Source organism: Nesoenas mayeri (genome assembly GCF_963082525.1).
Source record: "Nesoenas mayeri genome assembly, chromosome: 4".
Classification (NCBI taxonomy): Eukaryota; Metazoa; Chordata; class Aves; order Columbiformes; family Columbidae; genus Nesoenas; species Nesoenas mayeri.
This window is the reverse complement of record NC_137540.1, coordinates 71,267,681-71,292,370: the sequence shown is the minus strand read 5'-3', so window position 1 is coordinate 71,292,370 and position 24,690 is coordinate 71,267,681. Positions and strand designations below refer to the sequence as shown.

General features: G+C 49.4%; 1 protein-coding gene across 1 annotated transcript; it reads right to left on the bottom strand.

Moving 5' to 3' along the window:
* Window positions 1–1,956: 1,956 nt before the first annotated feature.
* On the bottom strand, window positions 1,957–17,017 carry ATOH8 (atonal bHLH transcription factor 8; the record flags this gene model as incomplete). The annotated part of the gene is made up of 3 exons (XM_080343871.1): window positions 1,957–1,965; window positions 2,526–2,717; window positions 16,556–17,017. The coding sequence occupies 3 exons, from the start codon at window positions 17,015–17,017 to the stop codon at window positions 1,957–1,959; spliced, it is 663 nt and encodes a 220-aa protein (XP_080199997.1).
* Window positions 17,018–24,690: the final 7,673 nt, after the last annotated feature.

Below are 24,690 nucleotides of genomic sequence, written 5' to 3'. Positions count from 1 at the left end.
CTGAGAGAGCAAGCGATAGAGGCAGAGACACAATAGAATGGAGATGACAGGAGATAAGGGTGCTGTGGACCCAGTGGTTCAGCTTGAGGAGTGGAGGTCTGTCTGCCTTTGGGCTTGCTGTGATTTTTTCTTTTTAAAGAGAGAATAAAAAAAGGAAACTCAAAAAAACAAAAACAAAAACACAACAACCACCCCAAAGTCAATAATTCAGAGGAACTGCTCAGCAAGCAGCGGTTTTGGAGACCTGATTAAAAACACACACAGCTTAGGAAAAAAACGTGCCTATTTCAAAATTAATGAAGTAGTGGTGACTTCGGGCCAAGCCATTGTATCCTCATCCAGCCGCCCGTGTGAGACCCCCCAGGAGAGACATCCCTTCGCACCACCTGACATCTAGAGCTCGGATCTCCTGTGCACGGCCATCCCGGATCTGTAATTTCCCTCTAACACCAGCATTTCCCTCCCTTGTGCCGTTGATTCTCTTGGCTCAAGGAGAAAGGCACGTACAGGATGAGTCCTCCCAACCCCAGCTTTGCATCCTTACTTCTGTCTACTGGGAATTACTGCTGGTAGTCCTGGTTTTACCTTCATTATCAGCTGAATGTGCTCTTGCGAGCAACTGAGCAAATATTGCTTGAAATAAAATGATACCTGTTAGCCAGTGGAATCCACAGGTTCTTGGGTTGCCCTAAACCTGGTTTTCCCAAGTGACAGAAATGCATTTGCAAGACACTTTCCAGAAAGAACAACAAGGCAGAACAGGGACTGAGACCCTGCCTTGGGTAACAAAGCCTGGCTTTCTTTTTGGACAGGGCCTTTGGAGAAGGGTTAGGGTGGGTGTCCTGCAAGAATGTGGAGAAAAGGCAGATTTTCCTTCGGTGACAAACAAACGTCATAAATGTCAGACTTTTAATTCATTTATTTTTTTTTAATTCAGGGTGGCCCTAGCCCTAACCCTCAGATGTGAACACCCAGGGACTTGGAGCCATTTGAAATCTGGCGCCGTGTTTTCTGTCTTTTAAGCTTGCGTTGGTTTACATAAGCCAAGACAATGGGTCTCAGCCCATCGGGCACCCAAAGCCTGAGCACCAGTCCAGCAGTTTTCTGAAGCCCCAAAAGAGATGCTCATCCCTTTCTTCTCCCCCATCTCAACTTGGGGAGGGAACTTCAGACCCAACTAGCAATGTGCCAAAACCTCAAAAAGGATGTTCATCCCTTTTTTTTCTCCCATCGCAGTTTAGGGAGGGAATATAAAACCAAATTAGCAATCTACCAAAGCCCTCAAAGGATGCTCATCCCTATTTTTTCCCCCATTTTGACTCTAGGAGGGGACTCAAGACCCAACTCTCACCTCACCCTAGGGTTGGTGGCATCACATCGGCGCCCCTGAGACACCAACGCCTCTGGCACTATGGACCCGACAATGAACCCCCAATTTCAGGCCGTTCCGAGAAGCTCCCCCCGCATCTCCCAGTTTCAACTGGTGCCATCAGAGGTGGGTGAGCGGTGCTGTGTCCCCGCCTGGCACTGCTGCTCCCAGGGCATAAATACGGCCCGTGACAGCGAGAGGAAGCGACGGGGAGTGTGCTATTGTGTTTATTTATAAACTGAATTTCTGCAGGATGATTTGTTGGGCTAAAGAGGAGGAAAAGCGAGGAAACCTGCCCGAATTGGAGGCAGATCTTAACGACACCGGGGAAGGAGCCTGCTCCCCGGCTTAGCTGCCCATTCATCCATTAAAATCCCACTGATTTATTATCCCGCCTGACAAGCGAGCTCGCAAAGCAGGGGGAAGTTCAATTTGAGTTTACAAAACTCTTTTTGTCATAAAAGCCCGAACAAAGACATCAATCACCCTTTTAATTCACCCATGTCACTCTCTGAGAGGAAAACTGGCAGAACGCTCGGCTTCCTCCTCCCGCCGCTTGATGATGATTTCACCTAATTGGTTCAGTGTTAAGTAACCTAAAGGAATGCAAGGCGTAATTAGATTTAACGTTGTTTCCTCAAGATACCCACACGTCCTTCAGGTCATACATCTTACTAATGTGTTTATACATACAACGTCTCCATTAGCTACTTTTTCTTTTTCCCTTGTTGTTGTCGGGTGATTTTTCTTGGAGATAAGTGTTAAATTAAACAAAACAGAAAACACAGGCAGGCGACCGTGTTTTATGGGCTCCAAAAGGCGACTCGAGGTTGGTTTGGTTTAACAAATAACAGCCCCGAGATGACTCTAATAGGATCATGCTCGTGTTAAAACACACGATGGGCGACTAACGAGAGGAAGAGCCCGGTGCGGAGGACCAGAAGGAGAGAAAAGCTTTTGATTAGGGAGGAATGCGGTTATTACAAGATCAGACAGATGAAGGAGAAAAAAACAAGACAGAAAGGCAAGGGGTAAAAAAAAATCAGAAAAATTGCAAGAAGTTGAAAAAAGAAGGAAAAAGCTTTGGATTTCTTTTTTTCTCCTTTTGTAACTTTTAACATTGTTTGGGGGGCAGCGTGGGGAGGCTGTAACATACCTTCCTTTTTTTAGATCTTCCTTCTGCTTGTAAGGTCCTAGTGCACTGCTCCACGCATTCAGAGAAGCTCATGTTACTGTGGTCAGCGCTGTAATCCAGGTCTGCTAGTCTGGCCAGGGAAAGGATATAGTTACAGGCTATTCTCAAGATGGCCAGTTTGGACAACTTTTGACCATAAGAATAGCAGGGAACCTAGAAAGGGTAACAGGGAAAAGAAAAAAAATTAGGCCAGATAAACAAAATAACTTGCTTGAAGCATGACAAAACAACTGTAGGCTATTTTCTTAGCGGTTTTTAACATAAATAGGAACTCTAGCGATAAAAGGCCATATGGTCCCAACAGGTTTTTAAGAAGAACTCCCCCGCTGATCTCCACGGGGATGGAAGCAGCACGAAGCCTCTTGATTTCAGCGGGGTTGTTCTGCTTAAAACACGACGGCAGGATACGGCCTGGGATGTCTGTCTGTTGCTCGGTTCGCTGCCTGCATGCCCCATTTTTCTCCAAAATCTGCAACCCCCATGCCACCCAGCTGCTCATCTTGAGTAACTTACACCCTGCCAGTAGCTCCAATGCCATTGCAGGTCTTGCAGAATAAGGCAATAAGGAGGGTATGAGCAACTATATCGCAACCGGGTGTTTTTGCACACAAACAGCATTGATCATGACTTCTAGCCCACGCAAAACCACGATGCTGTTGTAGGAACAGGACCTGGAGGCAGTAATTCCTACCTGCTGCAACACCCCATCATGGTATCTCACCTCTCAGAAGAGAATGAACCAGAGCCTGGCTCAGGGCTCTGGACGTATCTTATGCAGTTTATTTCTTTACCCTTGAAGATTTCTAGTGTAATGCGAGACATTCAGACAATTCAAACTAAACAGCATGTGTCTAAATAACTGAACTCTATGCATTTCTTGCTTCAGAAGATTGCTTGTCAATAGCAATCCAGCAAAACACTACGTATGTGCTCAATGTTAGGCGCACAACTTTGACGTGTCCATCTTAATGAGAGATCCTTTTCTAAGTTCGATAGGTAGTAGTCTGCAAATTTTTTCACTACTTTTCAAAATTGCTAAAGGTCTTCCAGCTTTTAATGCACAACACTCTACTGCTTATGGGAAAATGGAGCCATCTGATATCCATCCTAGCCACTAGGGCTGTCTGACCGCCTGTCAATCTATGTTTTCATACCACAGCAATCACCAGAATGCCTCAATGTCCCTCTACCATCAGCCTCCACCCTCCTCATCCGTCTAGGGTGTCACGCTCTGCTTAGGATTGGAGATTTTTTAATGCTTCTTGCCATGCTCATGCCCCAGCTTCTCTTTTCTCCACAGAGACACAAAGCCAGGCTCATCCCTGGAGAGATGTCCCTGCATTTACATAAGGTAAGATGGGTTCACCCCTTCACGAACTCCACAGTGGCCATATGCAGATGCCAAGGGAGGAGCCAAGCAGCTCAGGCATATATAGGATTTCCCCAAGTATTCTGCCAACTAACATCAGATCCATGACCTGAGCTAGACTTGCCTCCTCCGTATTTACCGACCCATGATGGATCTTTTTCTCTATGGGCCTGGTAAGCTGAACCCCTTTCAACTTTTAGCACCAGCAACATCCTTTTAGTTTTCTATCCATTATATATAACACGGTTCTTCTTTTGATCGTTTTGAACTTAGCTCCCAGGGTCTTCACTTGAGGTTCCCCAGTTTTTGTACCAGAGGACAATGCATCTTTATTCATTTCCTCTGTGAATCACATTTTCAGCCCTCCATCACCTCTTCTGCCTGTTTTCCAGAAGCAAAAGACCAAACCTCCTTAGCTGATGTTGTGTGGAAGCCATCCCATCACTCTGATCACCCTTGCTGCTGTTTCCTGAATGTTTCCTGATCCTACATGTCCTTTTGGAGCTGGAAGGACCAGAACAACACAAAGTATTCATGTTGTGGGTGCTCTTGTGTATTTATCTAACAGATGTTGGTGTTCTCTGTTTTGCTTAATATTCCTTTTCTGATCACTCCTGATTTGATTTGTCACCACTACCAGGCACTGACCTGAGATTTCCATTGAACCATCTACAGAAACCCTGAGGTCTCTCTCATCTGAGATTATGGTCAGCTCAACGTCTATCATTTTGTATGTGGAATCTGGTATGGTTTTTCCCATTAACATTACTTCACTTTATCTACATTGTATATAATCTGCCGTATTATTACCTAGTCACTCAAAGTCATAAAATAGTTTGGGTTGGAAAGGACCTTCAAAGCTCATCCAGCACCACCCCTGCCATGAGCAGGGACATCTGCACCCAGATCAAGTTGTTCCTGTCCAGCCTGGCCTGGGATGTCTCCAGGGATGGTTCATCCACCACCTCTCTGGGCATCCTGGGCCAGTGTTTCACCATCCTCAGTGTAAAAAGTCATAAGGTTTCTCTGTAGTTCTTATCCTTGATGCCTTTAGCAAATATCTGTATGTTCTGCTGCAGTATTGCCAACCAACTTCCTACCTCACTGCTCACCCACCTTTCCAGGTTATTTATGAGCACGCTGAGCAGCACAGCTCAAACAGTCACAATTTTAGTCTATGGGACCCTTGTATGATAGAGCTGAGATGCTTAGCAATATCCAAGTGCTCCTGAAGCAAGCTACAAGCTTCAAAGGGCCTTGTTCTATACACATCATCTGTTACTAATACCCCTGAGGAGGCAAGAAACCTATTATCTGGGAATATCCAGCGCATTGACCTCCAGTGGCAGCTGGACGAAACAGATGCTTCTCTGCTGGTAACACAAACCCAAAAGAGACAAAGCCGCTTCCATGTCCCTCCTGCTGCAAATAGCACTAGGTGTCCCACAGGATTCCAGATACACCCTGTAAGACCCTCTTTGCAAAGCTGGAAGTTGAGGAAAGGGCAAGGCTAAGTGTTGTCCCCATTGCTCCAGAGCAGATCAGAGGCAGAGCTGGAAATGGCTGGAGTCTGGTGGCACAAAGGGCCTATTTTTGCCTGACAAAATCTCTCTCTAAATCATGGCCTTCAGTTCTTTGCCAGCATTATGCCCTCAGACCATAATACCTGGTGCCCAGAGTCATTTTGAAAGCAAGAGCTTGGGGCAGCAGAAACACCCAAGTCTCTTTGTCCACTGATGTAAGAAGAACAGTGATCACAGACCAAACAGCAGCATGAAAGACCAAAGTAAGATGGAAACTAAAATGGGAGGATTCAGTGAAATGTGGGAATAATTTCAGAATTAGAGCAAGGAGGAAGTTCAACCAAGTGGAAGGAAAATAGACGACGAAATCTTTGAGGCTGACACATAGACGCTGTCCAGTTACAACACAAGAAGGCAGGGTAATGTCTTTTTTCCTCATCTGTTTTGCTCTCTTTTGTGTTGTTGTTTTTTTTATTATTGAAAAAAAGAAACAAAAAAAATCCCCAAACTGTTTTGTAGGACATGTTTGCTACAAATTCCAAGAAAGATCTCAGTGCTAACAGAGTTGACAAAACCCTCGACTGGGATTACACAACACTGTTGCCACATGCTGCAGCAAAGTCCAAACTGGAGCCTCTCCATGTGTCCAGGGGAAGAGGTTCACCTTGTGCAGCTCAGATCCCACCGTGATGGGTGCGGAGCACCAACATGAGGAGATAAGAGTTTTTGCCATGGTAACGGTGTTAGAATAACTGTTTTGTAGGAACCCTCCCTGTCTTGGCTCAGCTCCTGCCATTTTAATGTTTCCTTTTGAATTAAACATGGGAAATTGAGAGAGGAATGAGCCACTTAGTTCAGGTCCAGATCCAAAGCTTGCCCAAACAGTGGCGGAGAAGAAAGTGAACTTTGGTTTTATCCCTTCTTTAACATAAAGCCAGCAGGGAAAAGGGGACAGATTTGAACAAGCTGGAGTGAAGGGTGACACACCTGGATGCCCAGAAATCTCCAAAATTCAACCCAAAACAAAGCAAGTGTTTTAGAAGTGGGAAAAATGCCTGATGCTGGTGTAACCCTTGCAGCTCCCATGGGGTCTGTGCTACACAGATTTTCGGCAGGGTGCAATGCGAACGGGCATCTATCGTGCTCCTGCTGAGCACCAAGCCCTTTCCTTCTGCTACCTTCTTGCTCATCATACCTGAGTCAAACAGCTTTGGTGGGAAAGCTGTGAGGATGAGAGCTGAGAAGGTCTGCTCAGAGCCACAGAGGAACCAGAGGAGAGCTCAAGTTCCCATGCAGTTAATGAAAATATTTCCCTTATCTGACCTCACTGATTTCTGGCGAGCGGCAGTGCAGCTCAGCGTCTTGCCTGCAATATTTGCAGTGATTAAAAATAATGAGAAAGGAACTGCAACTGAAATTTCACACCAATCCCAAGGAATGCAGCTAGAAAGAAAAGATACTGGCCCCATCCTCGGCTTTGGAAGACCAGCACGGCGGTGGGCTGGGACCAGCAGGAACCAGGGCTTTGACCAGAGGATGTTTGTTGGTTGTGTCTGCGAAGGGCTCTACAGAGTCTCATGGGTCTTATCAGTGATCCCCAGGCTGGCAGGGGCTGAAGCAACGCAAGATGCACACTCTCGAGACGTATTCCTGTGCAGGAGAGCCTTTCTTTGGCAGGAAAATAGGACAGGATGTGACCCAACAGGTCTCTTCCATCCTTGACGTCTGTGATTCAGAGGCAGCGCCCTTGGAAGACCGAAGATGCTCCCTTTGATGTCTATGGGAAATCTGCTGTGACCTTGACTGGAGCAGTGCTGGGCCCGCAGCCAGTCCTCTTAGGGAAGGCAGAACATTGCTGCAGCTCCCCGGAGGGTCACTGTCATCCACCAAATACATGCTCTTGGGGTTGATTCTCACCCAGGGCACAAAAGGAAAGGAGACTGCAGGATGAGGTTGGGGAACAACTTGAGAAAAAGATGCATGGGAGGGTACAATAACCACCCCTACATACAAGGACGCCAGGCATGTTCACCACAACGCATCTGCGGAGAACAACCAGGAGCATCCTATGGACTTCAGCCAGTTCACATCACTGAGCTTGTGGCCAGGTAGCTCTGTCCTCATTAATAAGGTGTATTTTCTATAAACATTCTCTGGACCTGTACAGATAACGTGTGAAAAGCCAAGTCCACTCTGCTCCTACACTGCATGAAAACGCTGGAAGGAAGAAAGGCGTCAGGTGCTGTGGGTCCAGATCTCACTGTTATCATGCTAGAAATGGAATGTAACAGCACAAGCTTGCACAGATTCCCTCCACATGATGCTCACACAGGGCAGAATCGGGACCTCTGGGCACAGCAGGGAGGAAGGGATGGTTCTGAGGCAGAGAAACATCCATGTTTGCGATGAAGTGTAAGCTAAGCCCTCCTGACAGCTCAGTTCTCCACAACATGCCATAATAAGCTGCTGAATTTACCTGCCTGCTAATTCATCTGTTTTATTTTTATGCTGGGAGATAAAACACATCAGGGTCCTCCCCCCAGGAGAGCATTTGGCTGCTTCTTCCCCACATCCGAACATGCAGTGCAACTGCACCATCTCATTGTTTGTGCTGCGCCTCCTGCCAAAAATATTTCCAGAAGGTTCATATAAATGTCCAGTGCTTAATAGTTCTGGCTCTTGTACATCCCTCCTTCCACCCTGGGGTGAGTCAGATGTTTCCCAGGGTTAAGGCATCTCGGGAGAAAGGTGGCAGGTTGGTGCAGCAGGACCGCTGAGAGCAGGGCAAACCTCTCTCACCATCCTGAGGTATCTCCAGAGCTGGTGTCTGTGGAGCTACTGGGAGGAAGAGAGAAGTTGTGGATGCCTCATCATCAGAAGCGTTCAAGGTCAGGCTAGACAGGTCTTTGGGTGACCTGATCTAGTGAAAGATGTCTCTGTCCGTAGTGGGGGGTTGGACTAGATGATCTTTAAGGGTCTCTTCCAACCCAAACCATTCTATGAGTAACAGCCTTAATGAGCTGAAAGCCTTGTCCAGATGATCATCACTTGTTTTCAAGGTATGTTACATTGTGGAGTGTGTTTGAGAAAGGTTTGGAACCAGCCTTTTTGTTTCTACTCATTTCCAGGGTGGAGGTGAACACATACGTGTCCTCCTACTTTTTGGGGGACCCGTTGGTTGATGGACTAGTTGGTGTGTTCAGGTTCACCAGCAAGGGACTCAGCATCCCTACCTTGCTCTTGACAGCTATACGTCCTGAGTCCTCCTAACATCCCAGGTGGGACAATGATGATGGACGAGTCTGCAAGCATTGCTGGGACATCCCTTCACAGTCCTGCCTTCAGTGCAGTTGGTTATCATTGAGTGGATGTGGCAACTGCAGTAATGGCACCATGGAAGCAGACAGCTTCCATGGAATGCCTGAACTTAGGACCCAGGAGAACCATGGCCCATGGCTCAGAGCCATGAAGCAACTTGCAGCTACCAGATGAGCGGCTTTGCTGCCTGCAAGATGACTCCCAAGTGCAGCAGCAGAGCCTGACGCATGGCCCTGCTTCCCAAATATTAATACCTCTCCTCCTGCCCATGGCACAACAGCAGCTTCTGCTGATGCCTCCTCCATGCCAGTGTTGCTCACTACACTGAACTGGACCTGGGTGTCAAGAAGATGGACCGGACCCTTTTCACTGGTGCCCAACGACAGGATGAGGGGCAATGGGCACAGACTGAATCACAGGAGGGTCCATCTGAAGAGAAAGAAACTTCTTTACTTTGAGGTGCCGGAGCCCTGGACCAGGCTGCCCAGAGAGGCTGTGGAGTCTCCTTCTCTGCAGACATTCAAACCCGCCTGGACACCTTCCTGTGTGATCTGCTCTGGTGAACCTGCTTTAGCAGGTGGGTTGGACTGGATGATCTCCAGATGTCCCTTCCAACCCCAACCAGTTTGTGATTCTGTGATTTAGGGCAGCACAGCACTGCTTTGAACCTAGCAAGGCCTGATCCTGCTTTGTGGGTAAATGGCATGGTCCTCAGGGCAGTGCTTTTGGAGAAGGGCCTGATCTGTGGGTGTCATGGTGTCAGATGCTCCACAGAGCTCTATTCCAGCCAGCGATGGGCAGCTACTTCATCCCATAGGCGTGGGAGGCTCTTGTTTCCCTGCCACCAGGCTGCGGTGGTGGGGACCGGGGAGCCCCAGGCTAGCAAAGCAATCACAGCAGCTTGAAAGAAATCCTCATCCCTGCCTTCCCACAGGCAGCCAAGCATCCAGCCAGAGACCAAACCTAACTTAAAAAAGCCAACGAGAACAAAAGCAGCATCATGCAGGCGGGAGCACAACGTCTCGACCGAGGCGCCTTTGACTCTCGGGTGGGTCCATGCTGTCAAATAACCCAGCTCCCGGTTCCCTCCCAGCTCCTGGCTCCCCCATCGCTCACATTGCAAAAACATGAGTTCACTCCTTGGAGTGAATGAATTGGCTTCCTCCAAACAAAACCTAGGTGTGGTGCTGGGTGAGTTCACCCCGGGGATCCCTTCCAAACAGCAGTCTGGCTGATGCTGCCCTGGGTTCTGGCTCTGCTCCATTTTGGACAGTCCTCCTGCACTATCCCCGGATGTTTTGTACCCTCAAAGCCTCCTGCACATCCTCAGGACACATAACACACACCCACAGCATCATGCACGAAATATATTACATTTCTGGGCAGCAGCAAACTTCTTATTGTAGGCACTTTGAACCAACTCTCAAAATAATAACTATGCAGAAGACTACCAGGGTATCACAAAATAAATCCCTGGGACATTGGACAAAGAAAATCTCCTCTAGGAGGAGTTACCCCCAAGAGCTGTAGTTTCCCTTTCTTGGGTTACACTAGTAGCTATCCTCTCCATCTCTGAGGTCTAATGGGTCCAATTCACCTGGGGAAGAGGAAAATAAGCTCCACCGGAGCTAGTGGCATTACACCAGCCCCAGCGTGGCCTCGGTGATTCTTTAGTCACCAGCCACTGTGGGACACCATGGGGTGTTCCACTGCTATTGCTGCTTAGAGCCAGGAGTTGCCCCAAGCCCAGCTGCGAGGAGCACACGCGTGGCTCTGCTCACATCCCTGCATCCCTGCCTGGCACAGGGAGAACCAGGGTGGGATATATCACTTTGTGAACATACATGGCATGGACCTAAAGTTATGGCAGGTAGTGAACAAAGAGTCCCAGGGGCTCTGCCACAAGTTTTGTACCTCCACACTATGGGGACTGCAGCCTGGAGAGGAATTTGAGAGCGGATTAAGGCAGGGAGCTGAGGCTGAATTCAAATCCTGCTGGAGAAAAGCAGACTCTTTACTCTGATTTCAGCAGGAGTCATGAGAAAACACAGAGGTTAACTTGGGGTGGCTGCAGCAGGCACAGCAAATACCTCCAGACAGGAGTGGGATTTGTAGCAGAGGATAAAACCAGCAGCCAAGGAAGCAAACAAACCCTGTTCCTGGTGACACACGGTCATTGTTTTCAGGATTTTTGTCCTTGTGTATGGTTTCTCCCCTATTTTCTCTCCCCTTGCGTTGCTTCAGGCCAGTATTTTGTCATTCTCCTTAGCTGTTAAACCACAGTGCCACTCCACTCTGCCCGAACTAGGCTCTAAATAACCATAAGCGTCACTCGGGATGGGCTGAAACCACCGAGATGCTCCAGTTAACGTGGTGCTGTTCGATGACAATGCGCGGTGGTGGCACCGCATGTTGTGAGCAATGTCTGGAGGATGCTCCAGCTCTCCCGAAGCCCAGTGGCACCTCTCCAACTGCCACCATGGAGCAGAGCCAACTCTCCCCGGCCTGGCTGTCACCCCCAGGGAGCTCGATGATTGTCTTCAGGAGCTGGGTTTTAAGGCGCCTTAGTGTTTCCTGCTGGTGGGACCATGGTGGGGATGAATCACTGGGAATAGGGCTGGGAGGTGTCAGCAGGTGATGGAGTAAAAGCTCTCAGCCTGCCCACCACGCAGTGAGGACAGGCCAGCGACGCTGGTCACATACGGTGTCCCGCCTGCAGAGGTGACAAACCACAGCCGCCTTTGGGATGACACACAGAGAGGATGAGCGTAATGATGCATCCTCAGAATAGTCTCATCCTCTGCTGGATTGTCACTAAGGCACTGCTCAAGCCTCAGGCCCTGCCTGCACTTAGTCCTGGCTTGTCCCTTCAAAGCCCTGCAGACAGCTTGCCCCCATGCCACCCTGCAGCAATGCAACCTCCTCCCATGGCCCTGAGGCTGCCGCTCCTCATGTCCCACCACGCTCTCGACGGGAGCGAGCGGGGTCTTTTCTGCAACGATTTAACAACAAGCCACAGCAGCCACGTGCATGCTGGCAGCAAAAAAGTGAAAGGATGTTAGTGGGGGGCAAAAAAATCTCCACTCCAGCAGCTAAAAAGCCCTATAAAACCCTAAAATATCTCCAGAACCCACATGAGCGCAGAGAGTGAGGCTGTCAGCTGCAAAGGCAGAGAGCACCCTGGTAACATAGTGGTGAAAAGATTTAGAAAAAAGCCAATATACTTCCAGGGAAACTAAATGTCTGTGGACACATTTGCTCCCGGTGCGGACTCTAGCTCGCTGTGGCTCGACGCGTTGCTTTCTTGAGGAGGAGCTGGACAGCAGTGCTCCAGAGACTAACCAGATGTGCAAGCCTAGGCAGGCTCAAGATCAAGTAGGCTGCAGTGGTTGTCTCCGTCCATGGAGGGAGAGTTTGCTGCCACCTTAGGGTCTGTCAGCACAGCTGAGAAGCTTGATTGCAACTCCTGCAAATGCAATATGCTGGTGGGAGTTGGTTTGCATGGGTGCTGCTGCAGCCTAATGGTGGAGAGCACTGTCTCCTCCTGGCCAAGGCCTCCAGGAGCAAACCTGGTGGCTAAGTCCGTGCTGTAACAAACCTTAAGATGGTTCAGTTGCACACTTGGGATGTGGTGGGGTAAGAGAACCTTGCTGCCAAAAGGAATTTGCAGACAAAAAAAAAAGAGCCAGTGTTGCTGGCAACTGTGGTCTGGTCTGGATAGTAGTTGCTCTGAAGAAGAGCAGTGGTGTTGTCTCATCTTGTCTCCTCCGAATGGCTGCACTGCTTCACAAACTGGAACATCCACCAGCTCAAGGACACTTCAGATGAAGGAAGGGATGACCTCAGTTTCTTGTGAACTCAGTGCTGCATCTCTGGCTGCATCAGAGATGTTTGGGTTTGTTGACCACCCACAATAGCAGAGAGAGAAAAAGGACAGAACTGACAACCCATTGTGTCACTTATGGGGGGTCCTGGGGCAGATGGAGCAGTGCAAGAATCCACCAGTCAGCACCTGCCAGGGTAGTCAAGGGCAGGAGATCAGCCCCAGCCATGGGGACAGGAGCAGCACCCAGTAGTGCCCAAAGAGGCAGCAGCAGAGGGAGAGCAAAGCATAGCAGAAGTATCTCTACTATCTCAAAGTGGTTTAGAGCAGGAGAGTGTCTTCCACTGGGAATTACGCTGTTAGCCTCAGGAGCCCACTGTCAGTGGAAAGATCACTCGGACAAAAGATGCTTGGGGAACTCGGGGGAAGGAAATCCCTTCCAGACTGAGCAGCTGGAGATCATAAGTGTCAAGACTCAGGGGAAGAAGCTCCATCTCAGGAGCATCTACTCTTCAGTCCCACTTCAGTGTTATGTCCTTATAGTGAAATAAGCAGCTTGATGCAGAGAAAGAGAGATCTTTGCTCCTGGTGGCCTCGACACCATAGCTGAGCACAACAGCAATTCCACATCTCTCCCAACAGCTGGCAGCTTCCCGAGCCAGCAGCTGCCCATCTGCATCCCACCTCTGAAGGGGCTCTGGCTTTGGAGGCGAGCTGGAGACAGCTAAGTGCTCAGGGACATGGCGAGATCAGTCTCTCCTTGTGTGAAACGCCTGTGGTCAGCTCTTCCTCCACCAAGAACTGGGGAAAAAACACCCCACCCCTTCCTGCCATCTGGAGAGCTGGCGGACACAAGCTGAAACATGTGTGCCATATGTCCCCAGCTGCAGATCGCGGGGATGCCACCGTCAGCCCATCTGCACAGCATGGTGCACATCAGTTGCTCGCCTTCCAAGCTGGGGAGGGCATCCTGCAGAGAGGCATGGCTTCCCCTTCCTCCTCCTCCTCTTCATCACCAGGCATGGATGGGCTCCCTACAGCATGGCTGTGATGGGCCTAATCCTGCAAGCATTGGGGTTTTATCCATGCATGCCATGAGGATGGGCATCTCTGGCCCCACGCATCCAAACAGGATGGAGAAGGGGATGCCCATGTGGGTGCTGGTGGCTTTGTGGGGTTCCTGCTTCCAGAGGCTCCACATCCAGCATCCAACCCAAAGAAGGAGTATGGGGCATGCAAGCAGGGCACTCTCCTGTGCTCCTCACCTGTCTGTCTGCACGGAGGTATCGGATCCAGTGCCTCAGGAGAAGCCTCCCAGCTGCTTAAGAGCCTGACACATGATGACAAGGAGGTTACAGAAGAATACTCAAGGAACAAGAAGTAAACCGAGGCCTGTGGCTAATGGCACACAGGGATTGCCTCCTGCAATTAGGGATGAGCAAACACAGTGCTTACTCCAGACAAGAATCATAGAATCATGGAATGTCCTAAGCTGGAAGGGACCCACAAGTCCAACTGCTGTCTCTGCATAGGACAACCCCAGAATTCACACCATGTGTCTGATGGTGATGTCCAATTGCTTCTCAAATACTTCCTGAATACTGAGAAAGCCTCCCTATAGCGTTTACCTCTACAATGCATCTCTCCATACTCTTGCTTCCTGCTGACCGAGACGTCATGGAAAGCAACATCCTCTCTTCTGATCCGAACTGCTCCTCAAAAACCTGCCACCGGCACCGGTGTGAATGATTTGAGTGACAAGCCAGCGCCGTGCGTATGTGCAATGAAGCTGACTGTCACCTGATGTCATGTATGGCACCAAGCACGCGGTTGGCAGCCCAGCGAGAAATGAATCCAAATGTCATCCAATGATGGTCGGGACAGCCAGCCCACCCCTCAGCAAATCGCTAGGAAAACCTCGCAGCAAACATTTCCCAGAGAATGATGTCTTTCTCTCTGCAGACTGAATACAGCTCTGCCAGTATATTCCCGTGCTGACCCCAGAGACCGGCTTTCAGGGGAAGAGAGGACAGCAACTTGTTCTCCAGGCTCTTTACGCTCCCAGCTGAGTCCAGGGCTGAAATGATTTATGGAGACAGGGCCAAGGCCAGGAATCTGAGGCTTTTCAAGAGATGCCTATTTCCCAAAAGAGTGCGGCTTTAATTTGTTGCTTGCCTGACTTCTGCTTGAGGCTCAGCCTAGAACAAGATTGCCAGTGATTTGGGAAATCAGTGCTACTTCCCCTTGCGGTTTTGGTGGTGTAGATGTCTGTCCACGGAGAATTAGACTGACACTTCCAAGTGCGTTACACACAGTTGCCAAACAACCGAGATATGGAAGCAGCTTATAGAAACGTAATATATCAAGTCTGGAGTTTGCATTTACAAGGGGTGGTGCCTCAGCACCGGAGGGACAGCATCCAGCACACACTGGATTACTGTGATTATAACAGAAGCTGTCAGATCCCACCACCACGTGGTGATTAAAAAGGCTCATGTTTAGATGCTCAGGAGTTCTCTCCTGACATATAGCCCCAGCCTTAGCCTGCGCTTCCTATCGAGGCTGAGGCTGGAAGTCTGTTTGCAGAAGTGGGTAATGGGCAAGGATTAACTGTTGGGGTGCAGCTACCCAACAGACGGTGGTCATTGAGAAGGACTGCAGGCATCATGCAAGAGACGGGGACGAGGAAAGCTCTGCTAAGCTCGAAACATGATTGAGTCTTAAAGCAAGCACACTTGGGGAATGGCTCTGATAAATAATGTCTAAAAGACGACAGTGAAAAGCCTGGGTGTGTGAGCCCCCCTGCAAGGAGACCATGCTGCTCCCACTGGAGGGACCGGCTTTGGAGAGGCGAAGCTCAGCATCTCTCACGATCAGACTCATCTGCAGCTCACAGCCCTTCAAGCCTTGTGCATCTCCTCCTTCCTACACACCTGGAATATTCCCATCAGCATTTACCAGAAAGGCAGAAAAGCTGGGACAGCTGGGCTTGCACAGTGTGACAGCACATCTTTGTCTATCAGTGAGCTGTTACAGGGTGTCTACACACAGAGGGAAGGATAGGGCTGAGAAAAGGGGCCAGGGCACTGATTTATCCTTGTGGGGAAGATAAAAGAACTTTGCAGCTTCTCTGGATCTCTCCCCGCCTTCCACATGTTGGGGAGGTGATGGAGGTATTTTGTCCATTATCTATTATCTTTCACAGAAGACCACAAGGACTTCCAAGACATCTCAACAAGAGAGCCTGGCACTGTACACACTTGAAGCACATGCTACCGGTAAAGATCACGGGAAGCACCCTGGCAGGGGACCACAACTTAACTCGCCTAACCCTGGCAGACATGGGGCACACAGAAAGTTTCCGAGGTGTCTGCAGGAACCCCAAGGGTTCCGAGTGGTCAGTCACCCTACACAAGTCAACGGGAGCACATTGCTGCTCAAATTCCTAGTGGTCCCTCTGGGGCAGCCCACGCCAGCAGGAGAGCTAGCGAGGACACGTGCTCTCGGTACACGAGCATCACCCCAGCCCGCAGCTTGGCCAAGTGCCTCTCTCCACCCTCTGTTTTCACTCGGAGAGCTTTCTCAGTTTGTTTCATATTTTTCCCTCCATGTGATTCTCTGTGAGAAAAAAAAAAAAATGTCCAAAGTTTCTAACTGCAAGCAAATTAAAAGCCCTTATTTATTTATCTTGATTGTTAGCATAGTTCTAGGGTTGGTACTTCCAGGCATTTTGAACCGACTTCCCCTTCTGTCAGCCGGCCACCCCAGGCTCCTGCCTTTAACCTCCCCTGGCCTCAAGCACACGGCGGAGCGGCCGCTCTCCCCGCGCACCCATCAGCACCCCCCGGGAAAAGCCGAACGGCGGGTGGTGGGGAGGCAGGAATTTGCAGAGCGATGCCCGGCGCCAGCATCACCCCTCCCGCAGCCCGCCCGCGGTGCCCCGGCCGGCGGCAGGTACCTGCTTCCGCAGCGCCTCGAAGGCGGCGCTGATGGTGTGGACGCGGGTCCGCTCCCGGGCGTTGGCCAACAGCCGCCGCGTCTGCTGCAGGGCTTTGATCTCCGGAGAGACACCGGACGCCTCACCCGGCCGCGGGCGCGGGGAGGCGGCGGGCGGCGGCGGCGGCGGCGGCGGGCGGGCGGCGGGGGGCGGCGGCGCGGCGGGGAAGGCGCTGGCGGCGGCGCCGAGCGCGGAGCTGCGCGGCTCCCAGGCGGGCGGCGGAGCGGAGGCGGCGGGAGGGGGTGGTGGTGGCGGTGGTGGCGGTGGGGCAGCGCGGAGCCCCGTCCGCCTCCCGTTCAGCACTTTGAGCTCCACGCGGAAACTTTTGCAGCCGTGTTTGCGCCGCAGCCGCCGCAGCCCCCCCAGCTCGGCGGCGCAGAGGCGCGGCCAGGGCTCGCCCTCCGCCAGCGGCGTGCTCCGCATGGCGCTGCGCGGGTGCGCTCAGCAGCGGTGGTTCCGCCGCTCTGCTCCCGCTGCTGCTGCTGCTGCTCCCGCTGCTGCTGTTGCTGCCGCCGCCCCGCTGCCGCCGCCGCCCATCTGCGCCCGCTCTGGCCGCAGAGCCCCGGCAGGCCGGCTCCGTCCGTTCGTGCGGTCGTCCGTCCGTCAGTCCGTCCGCGGCTCCCGCAGCCTGCCTCCCAGCGCCGGCAGCCGGCCCGCCGCGCAGATGAGCGGCTTTAAAGAAACAGGAAGGCTGGCTTTTTTTTTTTTCTTCCCAAAACAGCTGTGCTGCCAATCTCCTTTGTTCATCCCCCCCCTTCCCTTCCCTCCCCTCCCACCCCACTCCCACTTTCTTCTTTAATCTCGCTCTTCCATGCGATGGAAGAGAAATCCTGCCCCCCGGAGACTCGCCACGACCCACCGTGTGCGCTTTCCCCTCCACACTCCCCTTTGCCTCCCCAGGGAAATCCGTGGTTTCCTTTCGCTTCCAACCCCCTTCATCCCGCTTCTTCCCTCCTATCACTCGTTTTCCTCATCAAGATCTTCATCTGCGAGGTGGGGGGTGCCTGACTTCACGTTGCATTCCTAATTGTGCCCGGGAGCACAGAGCACCCCGGCGGGATGGGGACCGAGGAGTCGGGAGAGCTCCAGCACCTCGCTGATATCCCTCCCATCACCACTTCGCCTTTCACGGTTCCCTGAAGCCTTCAGTTGCTGCTCCGCTGCTGACTTTCGATCTACTTAGAACAGTTATTGCCTGGCAAAAAGTCACCTTGTTTTTCACAGGGATAACGAGGGAGCCTGGACCTGTGGGTAATTGCTACCAGCCATGGGCTGCCTTCTGCTGGCACCCCAAAACCCCTTAACTGCCATTACCCCACAGCAGGCAGGGTGGGAGAGGTGCAGGAACTTGCCTAAGGTCACAGTCAGAGGTGCAGCACAGCTGGGAACAAACTGCATTTCACAGGGTTGTAGGAAAACTCAGGATGGAAGGAACATCAGGAGGTTCTCTGTCATTTTTAGAGGTATTTCCTTTATTTAGGCACCTGGTTTCTGTTTTTAAGTCACCCAAACCCCTTACACATTAAGTTGTCTTGAGAATCAATGGGATTTAAGCTGTGAGATGCTTGAATTTGCTGAGGGGAAGGGGATGTTGGTTCCTAAGCCTCCTCCTCCCATGGCATGTCAGCTGAGCAGCCATCAGCAGCATGTGGGGTGAGCAGAAGGGAGCTTCTGTTGACCTAGTTGAGGTCCATGAAGAAAGGCAAGCTCTGCCTGATGGCTAATGTCTTCTGCTTGGTGCTACTGTGGCCAGGCTGCCCCAGAGCAGATACAGCAAGTGTTTCTCCAGGTGGAGAAACTAGAGGTACTGGAGAAGGTACTAGAGAAGATATGCTGAGTACTGGTTCAGCACCATCTCTGTAACAGCTGTGCTGCCTCCTCCATTGAATCCTCTGCCTCAGGTACCACTGGAGGTGGTTTTTTATGCAGTTGAACTCAGAAGTGCCTGACTTTCCAGTGTGGGTACCATCTCCTCCCTGCCTTGTGGTGGTGCTGGCAAACTTCTCTGATATCCTGAGCTAGAGCCTGCGAATTATTGCTACTAATGCCAGGGCATGAACATTTTCTTCATCTTTCATCTCTGAGTTCCTCTCACTCTCAAAGATGAGAGCCAACAAAGGGATTTTTGATTGACCAGGGTTCTTCCAAATGTCCCAGTGAGTGACAGCACCAGCCCCTCCAGCAGGGTCTGTCTTTCAGTGGAAGCTTACATGAAACATTTGGTGGTTCTTCTCACAAGAGGAGAAGAATTAAACCCAAGTTCTTGGCCAAATTTCAGTCTCAGCCATTAAATTCTGCCTACCTAAAATCCCCCTGCTCTGCCAGCTTGACTCCATGGACCAAATAAATTCAGGGGGTGAAGAGATGAAGCCCATTAAAAACAAATGAATTTGCAGGCATTTACAGAGTTTGTTTTCCATGGCTCACCCTTAAGGCACACGTATTTGCTGGGTGCTGGTTATATAGCTGCTCCCTTGGCGGTAGCTGCATTACGGAGCGCTTCCAAGAAGAAACCTAAACCTGAGCGTCCCAAGTCACATAACTGCCTGTCAGACCTTCCCCTTCTCTCATTTTAGTATCCTTGTGGTTATGGGTATCGCAGGAGAGCTGGGGAGGCCCAAATCAGGGCTGGGTCACCATGGTCCTTGTCCCTCAGGGTCACGCTCTATGTGGTACATGAAGCCTGTGCCCGTCTGTGCCCCCTTCACAGAGGATACAGCAGCGACTGCTGCCAACTGTGCAGCACAGACGCTGTGGCCCTACAAACCTGCGCCGGGTACGTTAACCCGCTTTCTCTCCCTTAGTTAAAACAGCTCAAACTTTCTTGTTATCATCCAATTGGGTTGCTCCTGTTTACCTTAAAGGTGGTTGAAACTGAAGTTTGCCTGAGATTAAATTGAAGGGAGTGAGATTTGAACTGCTCCACTCAGCCTCTTCTGCCAGTTTATGTTATTTAGCTGAAAGTTACTCTTTAAGTTAAGCAAGAATGAGTTTCCTGCAGAGTAAACTCTGCCCTCCAGCACAAGTTGTGGTAGCCCCAGGGACATTGGCATGCTTGCCGCACACAATGGAGATGGGCAGTGATGGCTGAGCTCACAGAGACCACCTTGCCTCTGGAAATCAAAGCAGTGGGGATGTGCTGGCGTTGGTATTTGTGCTAGGAGCAGCATGGCCTTGTCACACCAGAGCAACATGGCGCTGGAGACCAAATGCAAGAAAATCTCCGGGCAGTGCTGGCTGCTCTGTGCCATATAGATGCAACAGCTCATTTTACTGTGTGGTACCCACCCACCAAAATGATGGCATGATGTGAAAAACAGATGGAGGGAATAACCTGCCTGTGGGGAAGAAGTGCAGAATAACAGCACTGTGGTTATGAGTTGTAGCAAAACCCATCACCTTTCCTTTTTGCAGACCACATAATGTTGGCCTTACCTGCACTCAGAGTTGCATCATTTTAGCAGTTCTGCAGTGTCCCACAAGGCAGGTGTGCACAGGTACGGGCAAGGCAGGTACTGGCAGGACACAGACACACACACGAGAGGAGTTTATCTATGGCAGAGCCAACCTGGTGGTCTGGTGTCACTGTCTGACCCCATTCCCTTGCCTCTTTTTCCTCGCCTGTGGTCCTCTGTGCTCGGGGTGAGCAAAGCGATCTCAGCCCAGTCCTGTTTCATATGCCCAGTATTCTGTGGTGTGGTGGTGATACCATGCCTGCCATAGGTGAGGTGGGAAAGGGGTCACTCCTCTGCTTCAAGACCCACCAAGAAACTAACTTCAGCATAAACACTGACTAAGATGTTTGCCGTGCAACTCTGTCCCCTCTGCCTTCAAGACTAAAGAAGGAAATAAGCCCTTTGCCAGTTCCCTGTGAAGGACATAAGGGTCCTTGGTAAAAATCTGAACAGGGAGAATCGCTGGAAAAGTGTTAACCTCTCGTCCCAGTATCATCCGACACTGTGTTACTCAAAGTCATGGCTTAATTCCATCCAGCACGAGGCTGAGCTCCTCCTGACACTGCAACACCGTGCCCTAAACCGGGCTCTGCCTCCTGCCAGTGGGTGAGACACCTCACCGGTGGCTCTTCGCTCTGCAAAAAATTAATGTGGTTGAAAGAAATGATTGTGAGACACTAGAATGTGCCTTCAGATAACAGGTTTTATTTTTTTTAAATGATGAATAAAGGAAAAGGGAACAGAAATAATCTACTAAGTGGCGATATTTAGTGGTAGATGCAGTTTGGGGTGTTTGAAAGGCTCGACTTCAGTGCCTAGGATGGGTGATGGGGAAAGACCTGCTGCAGGTGTGTGCCAGGGAGGCGCCTGCAAAGCAGAGCCCGAAGGACAGGACATCTTCCCCAGGAAAGGTTCCCGAGCGTTTCTGGAAAGTGGTTCAACTGGTGACAACTTTGTACTTTCTGAAAACCAGAACACACTTCCAAATCTTGTGAAAAACCAGAGCTCTGCACTTGTTAAAAAGGAACGTCTGCTCCCATGTACATTTTCCAACATCCTCCTTAGGCAAGAGGAATTATTTTAAAACACTGTTGAAGAGCAAAACCAGAAGTCTGATCGCAATTGGCATGCTGAATATATCAATATAAGGTTGAGTCATCAAAGTGAGATTTAGACACAGCCTTAAACCTTCTTCTTTTAACGTTTAACTATGTGTCATGTACTCTGACATTATCATTAATCCTTTGACAGCTTTTGAGCAGCCGTCTTTCTTGGGAGGTTAGACAATTTCAATATGTGTTTTGAATTGTGTAAGATATAAGAAAGGAGAAGGGGAGAACTTTTTTCTTTGCAATAAAAATTCCATCAGGAGCACATTCTTTTATTATGAAGTATTTAAACAACAACAACAACAAGAAATAAAAAAGGCTTGGCAGGCTGGAAGTTTGTCCTGTCCCTAATCTGGAAAAAAAGAATAAAAAGGAAAAAATACATCCATTCTTTTTATAGTTCTATGAAAAATATGTCTTAAAAATCAGCAGTTTGAGAGTATAGGCAGGAGAGGAGAGAAAAAGTGGAAGAAGGCTGCTGAAACACGTCTGTTATTAGTGAAGAGAAATTTCTTCAGCGTTAGGAAAACCCTGTAGCATTGCTAAATACCCATAAAATGTACAGTGGGAGTTGCAAGAAACCATAAAGTTGGTGGTCTCTCATCAGTGGGGTTTTTAAAAGCTATTTGGAGACTTGGCAAATGTACATGGGGCAGGATTATAGGATAGTCCTCTTGGATAATATGAAACTGAGGAAGAATAGTGAAATGAGGTAAGAAATTAGAATTATTCACACCCAATGTACATTGGAGTAATATCTGTCATTGATTTAAACTGGTATTTCTTTTTAAATGCTTGTTTTTATACGACACAGTCAATATGCACTCTGAGAGAAAAGTGCTTATGACAGTCTGCAGCTTAATTTTATTCTCTTAGACTGCATTATGACATTTAATCCTCTCCTTACCTCTCTTCTCCTCCGCATAAGGAGGGGCTGCAACAGTGATCCAAGATCTCAAAAATATCTTTTGTCAGTGTTTCTCCACAAAGAACTAAGGATGAGGTGCTGTGACCCATTCGCATCTCCACAAGGAGGACGTTGCTGCTGCCCAGGGGTTTCTAGTCCACCAGAAAGAAGTGCAATGATTTCCAGAGGCAGAACAAATGAGGCTTATGATAAGACCTATGTAGATATGCTGAGCATAACGATGCTTGCAATATGTTACCTTAATGGAAAAATGGAGCCTACACTACTTGAAGTGTAAAAATAAAAGCTGGACGTCTTTTAAAAATATGTGCTATGGTTTAAGCTGTGGACTTAGAAAAATAGAATCACAGACTGTCCTGAGTTGGAAGGGACCCACAAGGATCATTGAGTCCAACTCCTGTCCCTACATGTGACAACCCCACAGTTCACACCGTGTGTCTGAGGGTGTTGTCCAGTCTCTTCTTGAACACTGTCAGGCTTGGGGCTGTGACACCTCCCTGGGGAGCCTGTTCCAGTGTCCAGCACCTCTGGGTGAAGAACCTTTTCCTCATGTCCAACCTAAACCTCCCCTGGCACAACTTCCTGCCATTCCCTCAGGTCCTATAATTGACTTGGTGCAGGAGTTATTGTATGAATATATTTTATGTGGAAAACTCTACTGAATAGTCATACAGGATCCTTCTGGCCCTAGTACCTTTGAATCCCGGTCAGGAATCTGAATATCTGAAAGATCAACGCACATCTTGGTGGAAACCACTGGGTGCTTGGCAGTCTTGCAGATTGTTTTGGATGCACTGTGCTGCAGATTGAGATGCCCAATTTTATATATATTAAAAATATATATATTTAAAATTTAAAAAAGCCTGACATTCTCAGCCTAGCCCCAGTGAAAGTACAATGTTATTCAGGCTGATGCCTCCCTCCTGCTAAGGAAAGATGAAAGATGTCTCTCCACTAACCTGGTAGAAGGCTTAGCCACACCGTAGCAGCCTATATAGTGACCGTCAAGCCATCAAGGCCAAGGACAACTTTTGCATTTACTTCAGCAAGAGCAAATATGGGCTTCTGCTTTGCAGGGATGTGAGATGTATGGGATGTTGAATAGCTGGGTAAGGACCTGCAGAAACCTCAACTCCTTCTCCATCTGTGAGCCAATCCGCTGATTTATGCACAGTTGCGCTGGCAGTTGGTCTGGCTTCAGCGTGATCTGACCTCATCCATCACTGAAACCAGTAAAATTCCTCCCATTTGTTTGTTTAGGGCCTGTCTGAGGCTGGGAGGCTGTTCATGCGGTCAGGAGAGGGGTTCTGTGTGCAGATGGACACAAGGTGCAGCCCTAGCTCTGCCAAAACTTCTGTGGGTTGTTCCCCACCATGCTCCTGGTCTCCTGTGGATCCTGGCAAGCAGCAGTACCATGTCCTTCCTTGCCCCAGCCTACCTCCTCACCATAGTCTCTGTGCCATACAGCACCAACAAGATGCTCAGTATCAACATTATCTCAAACTCTTCCTCCTTTAGCCAGCCAAGGTGGCAAGAGCTGAAGTGAACAGTGTTTTCTAGGGTTTTCAAACAATTACTCTTTACATCTAGACAAGAGATACACAGGCTCATGCAAGCAGCCTCAGACTTCCCTCTGCCTTAGTTTCCCAATGTGCATTGAGCATCCTTTGAGCTTTACTGATTTTCTTTTTTGGAATTCAGGTCCCTTCTCTCAGCCTGTCTCCCTCCAGCATTGCTTCTTCTCTCTGGTCAGTGAGGACAAGCTTGTCCCTTTACAGCTGTCCCCTCCATCAGCTGATATTCCTGGTCAGCCTAAAACCCTTCCCTCTTCCTGCACCTCTTGGTTCACTCTGGAGCTCTTGACCATCTCTGAAATGCAGATGGACAAGAGGCTGAGGTGATAACGCCTTGGATAAAGGCGTCTTCACTGACAGTGTATGCTTAGTGACAAATGCCGTGGCAAAACCAGAATATTAAAAATTCCTTTGGAGAAATTGTGGTAGAAAAAGAAAAAGGATGAGGTGTGCGATGTGCGGATGCTAAAGTCTTTCACTTAATATTCTTTTGGTCTAGTGAAAGGACAGTGGACCTTAAATAGAACATAGGTACAGGACAGTCTGTTTTTTTAGCTCAAACATATGTGTTTTGGGTGGAGGTTTGCTTTTGTGGGTGAGGGCAAAGCATGCACTTGTTTGCCAGATTTTCTTAATGGAAGCTGTTGAATGTGGTTTGCACGGTCCCAAGAATTCCCAATGACTCTCAGTGGTTACAGTAAAGGAGTGCAATTAGAGGCACATTTATTATAAACTCTCTTGTTAGATGCTCCAGGTGTAAAAGAGCTTTTAATGGTGCAAAGGAAGAGTCATACCATCAAGAACTCCATTTGCATGAACTAAAGACCCACATCTTCAGTGGGCAGTCACCATGATAGTGCAGAAATTGAGGTTTTGAGAAGGTAGAAGATTCCAAGAGAGGCTCATCTTCATGAAGGAGGTTTTATTACCTGCTAAAGTTTATTATTTTCTTCTATTAACCATTCATCAGAAGAGCTGAATTTATTGTTAGAGTATATCAAGAGTATAACTTAATGCTTTTCCACAACAC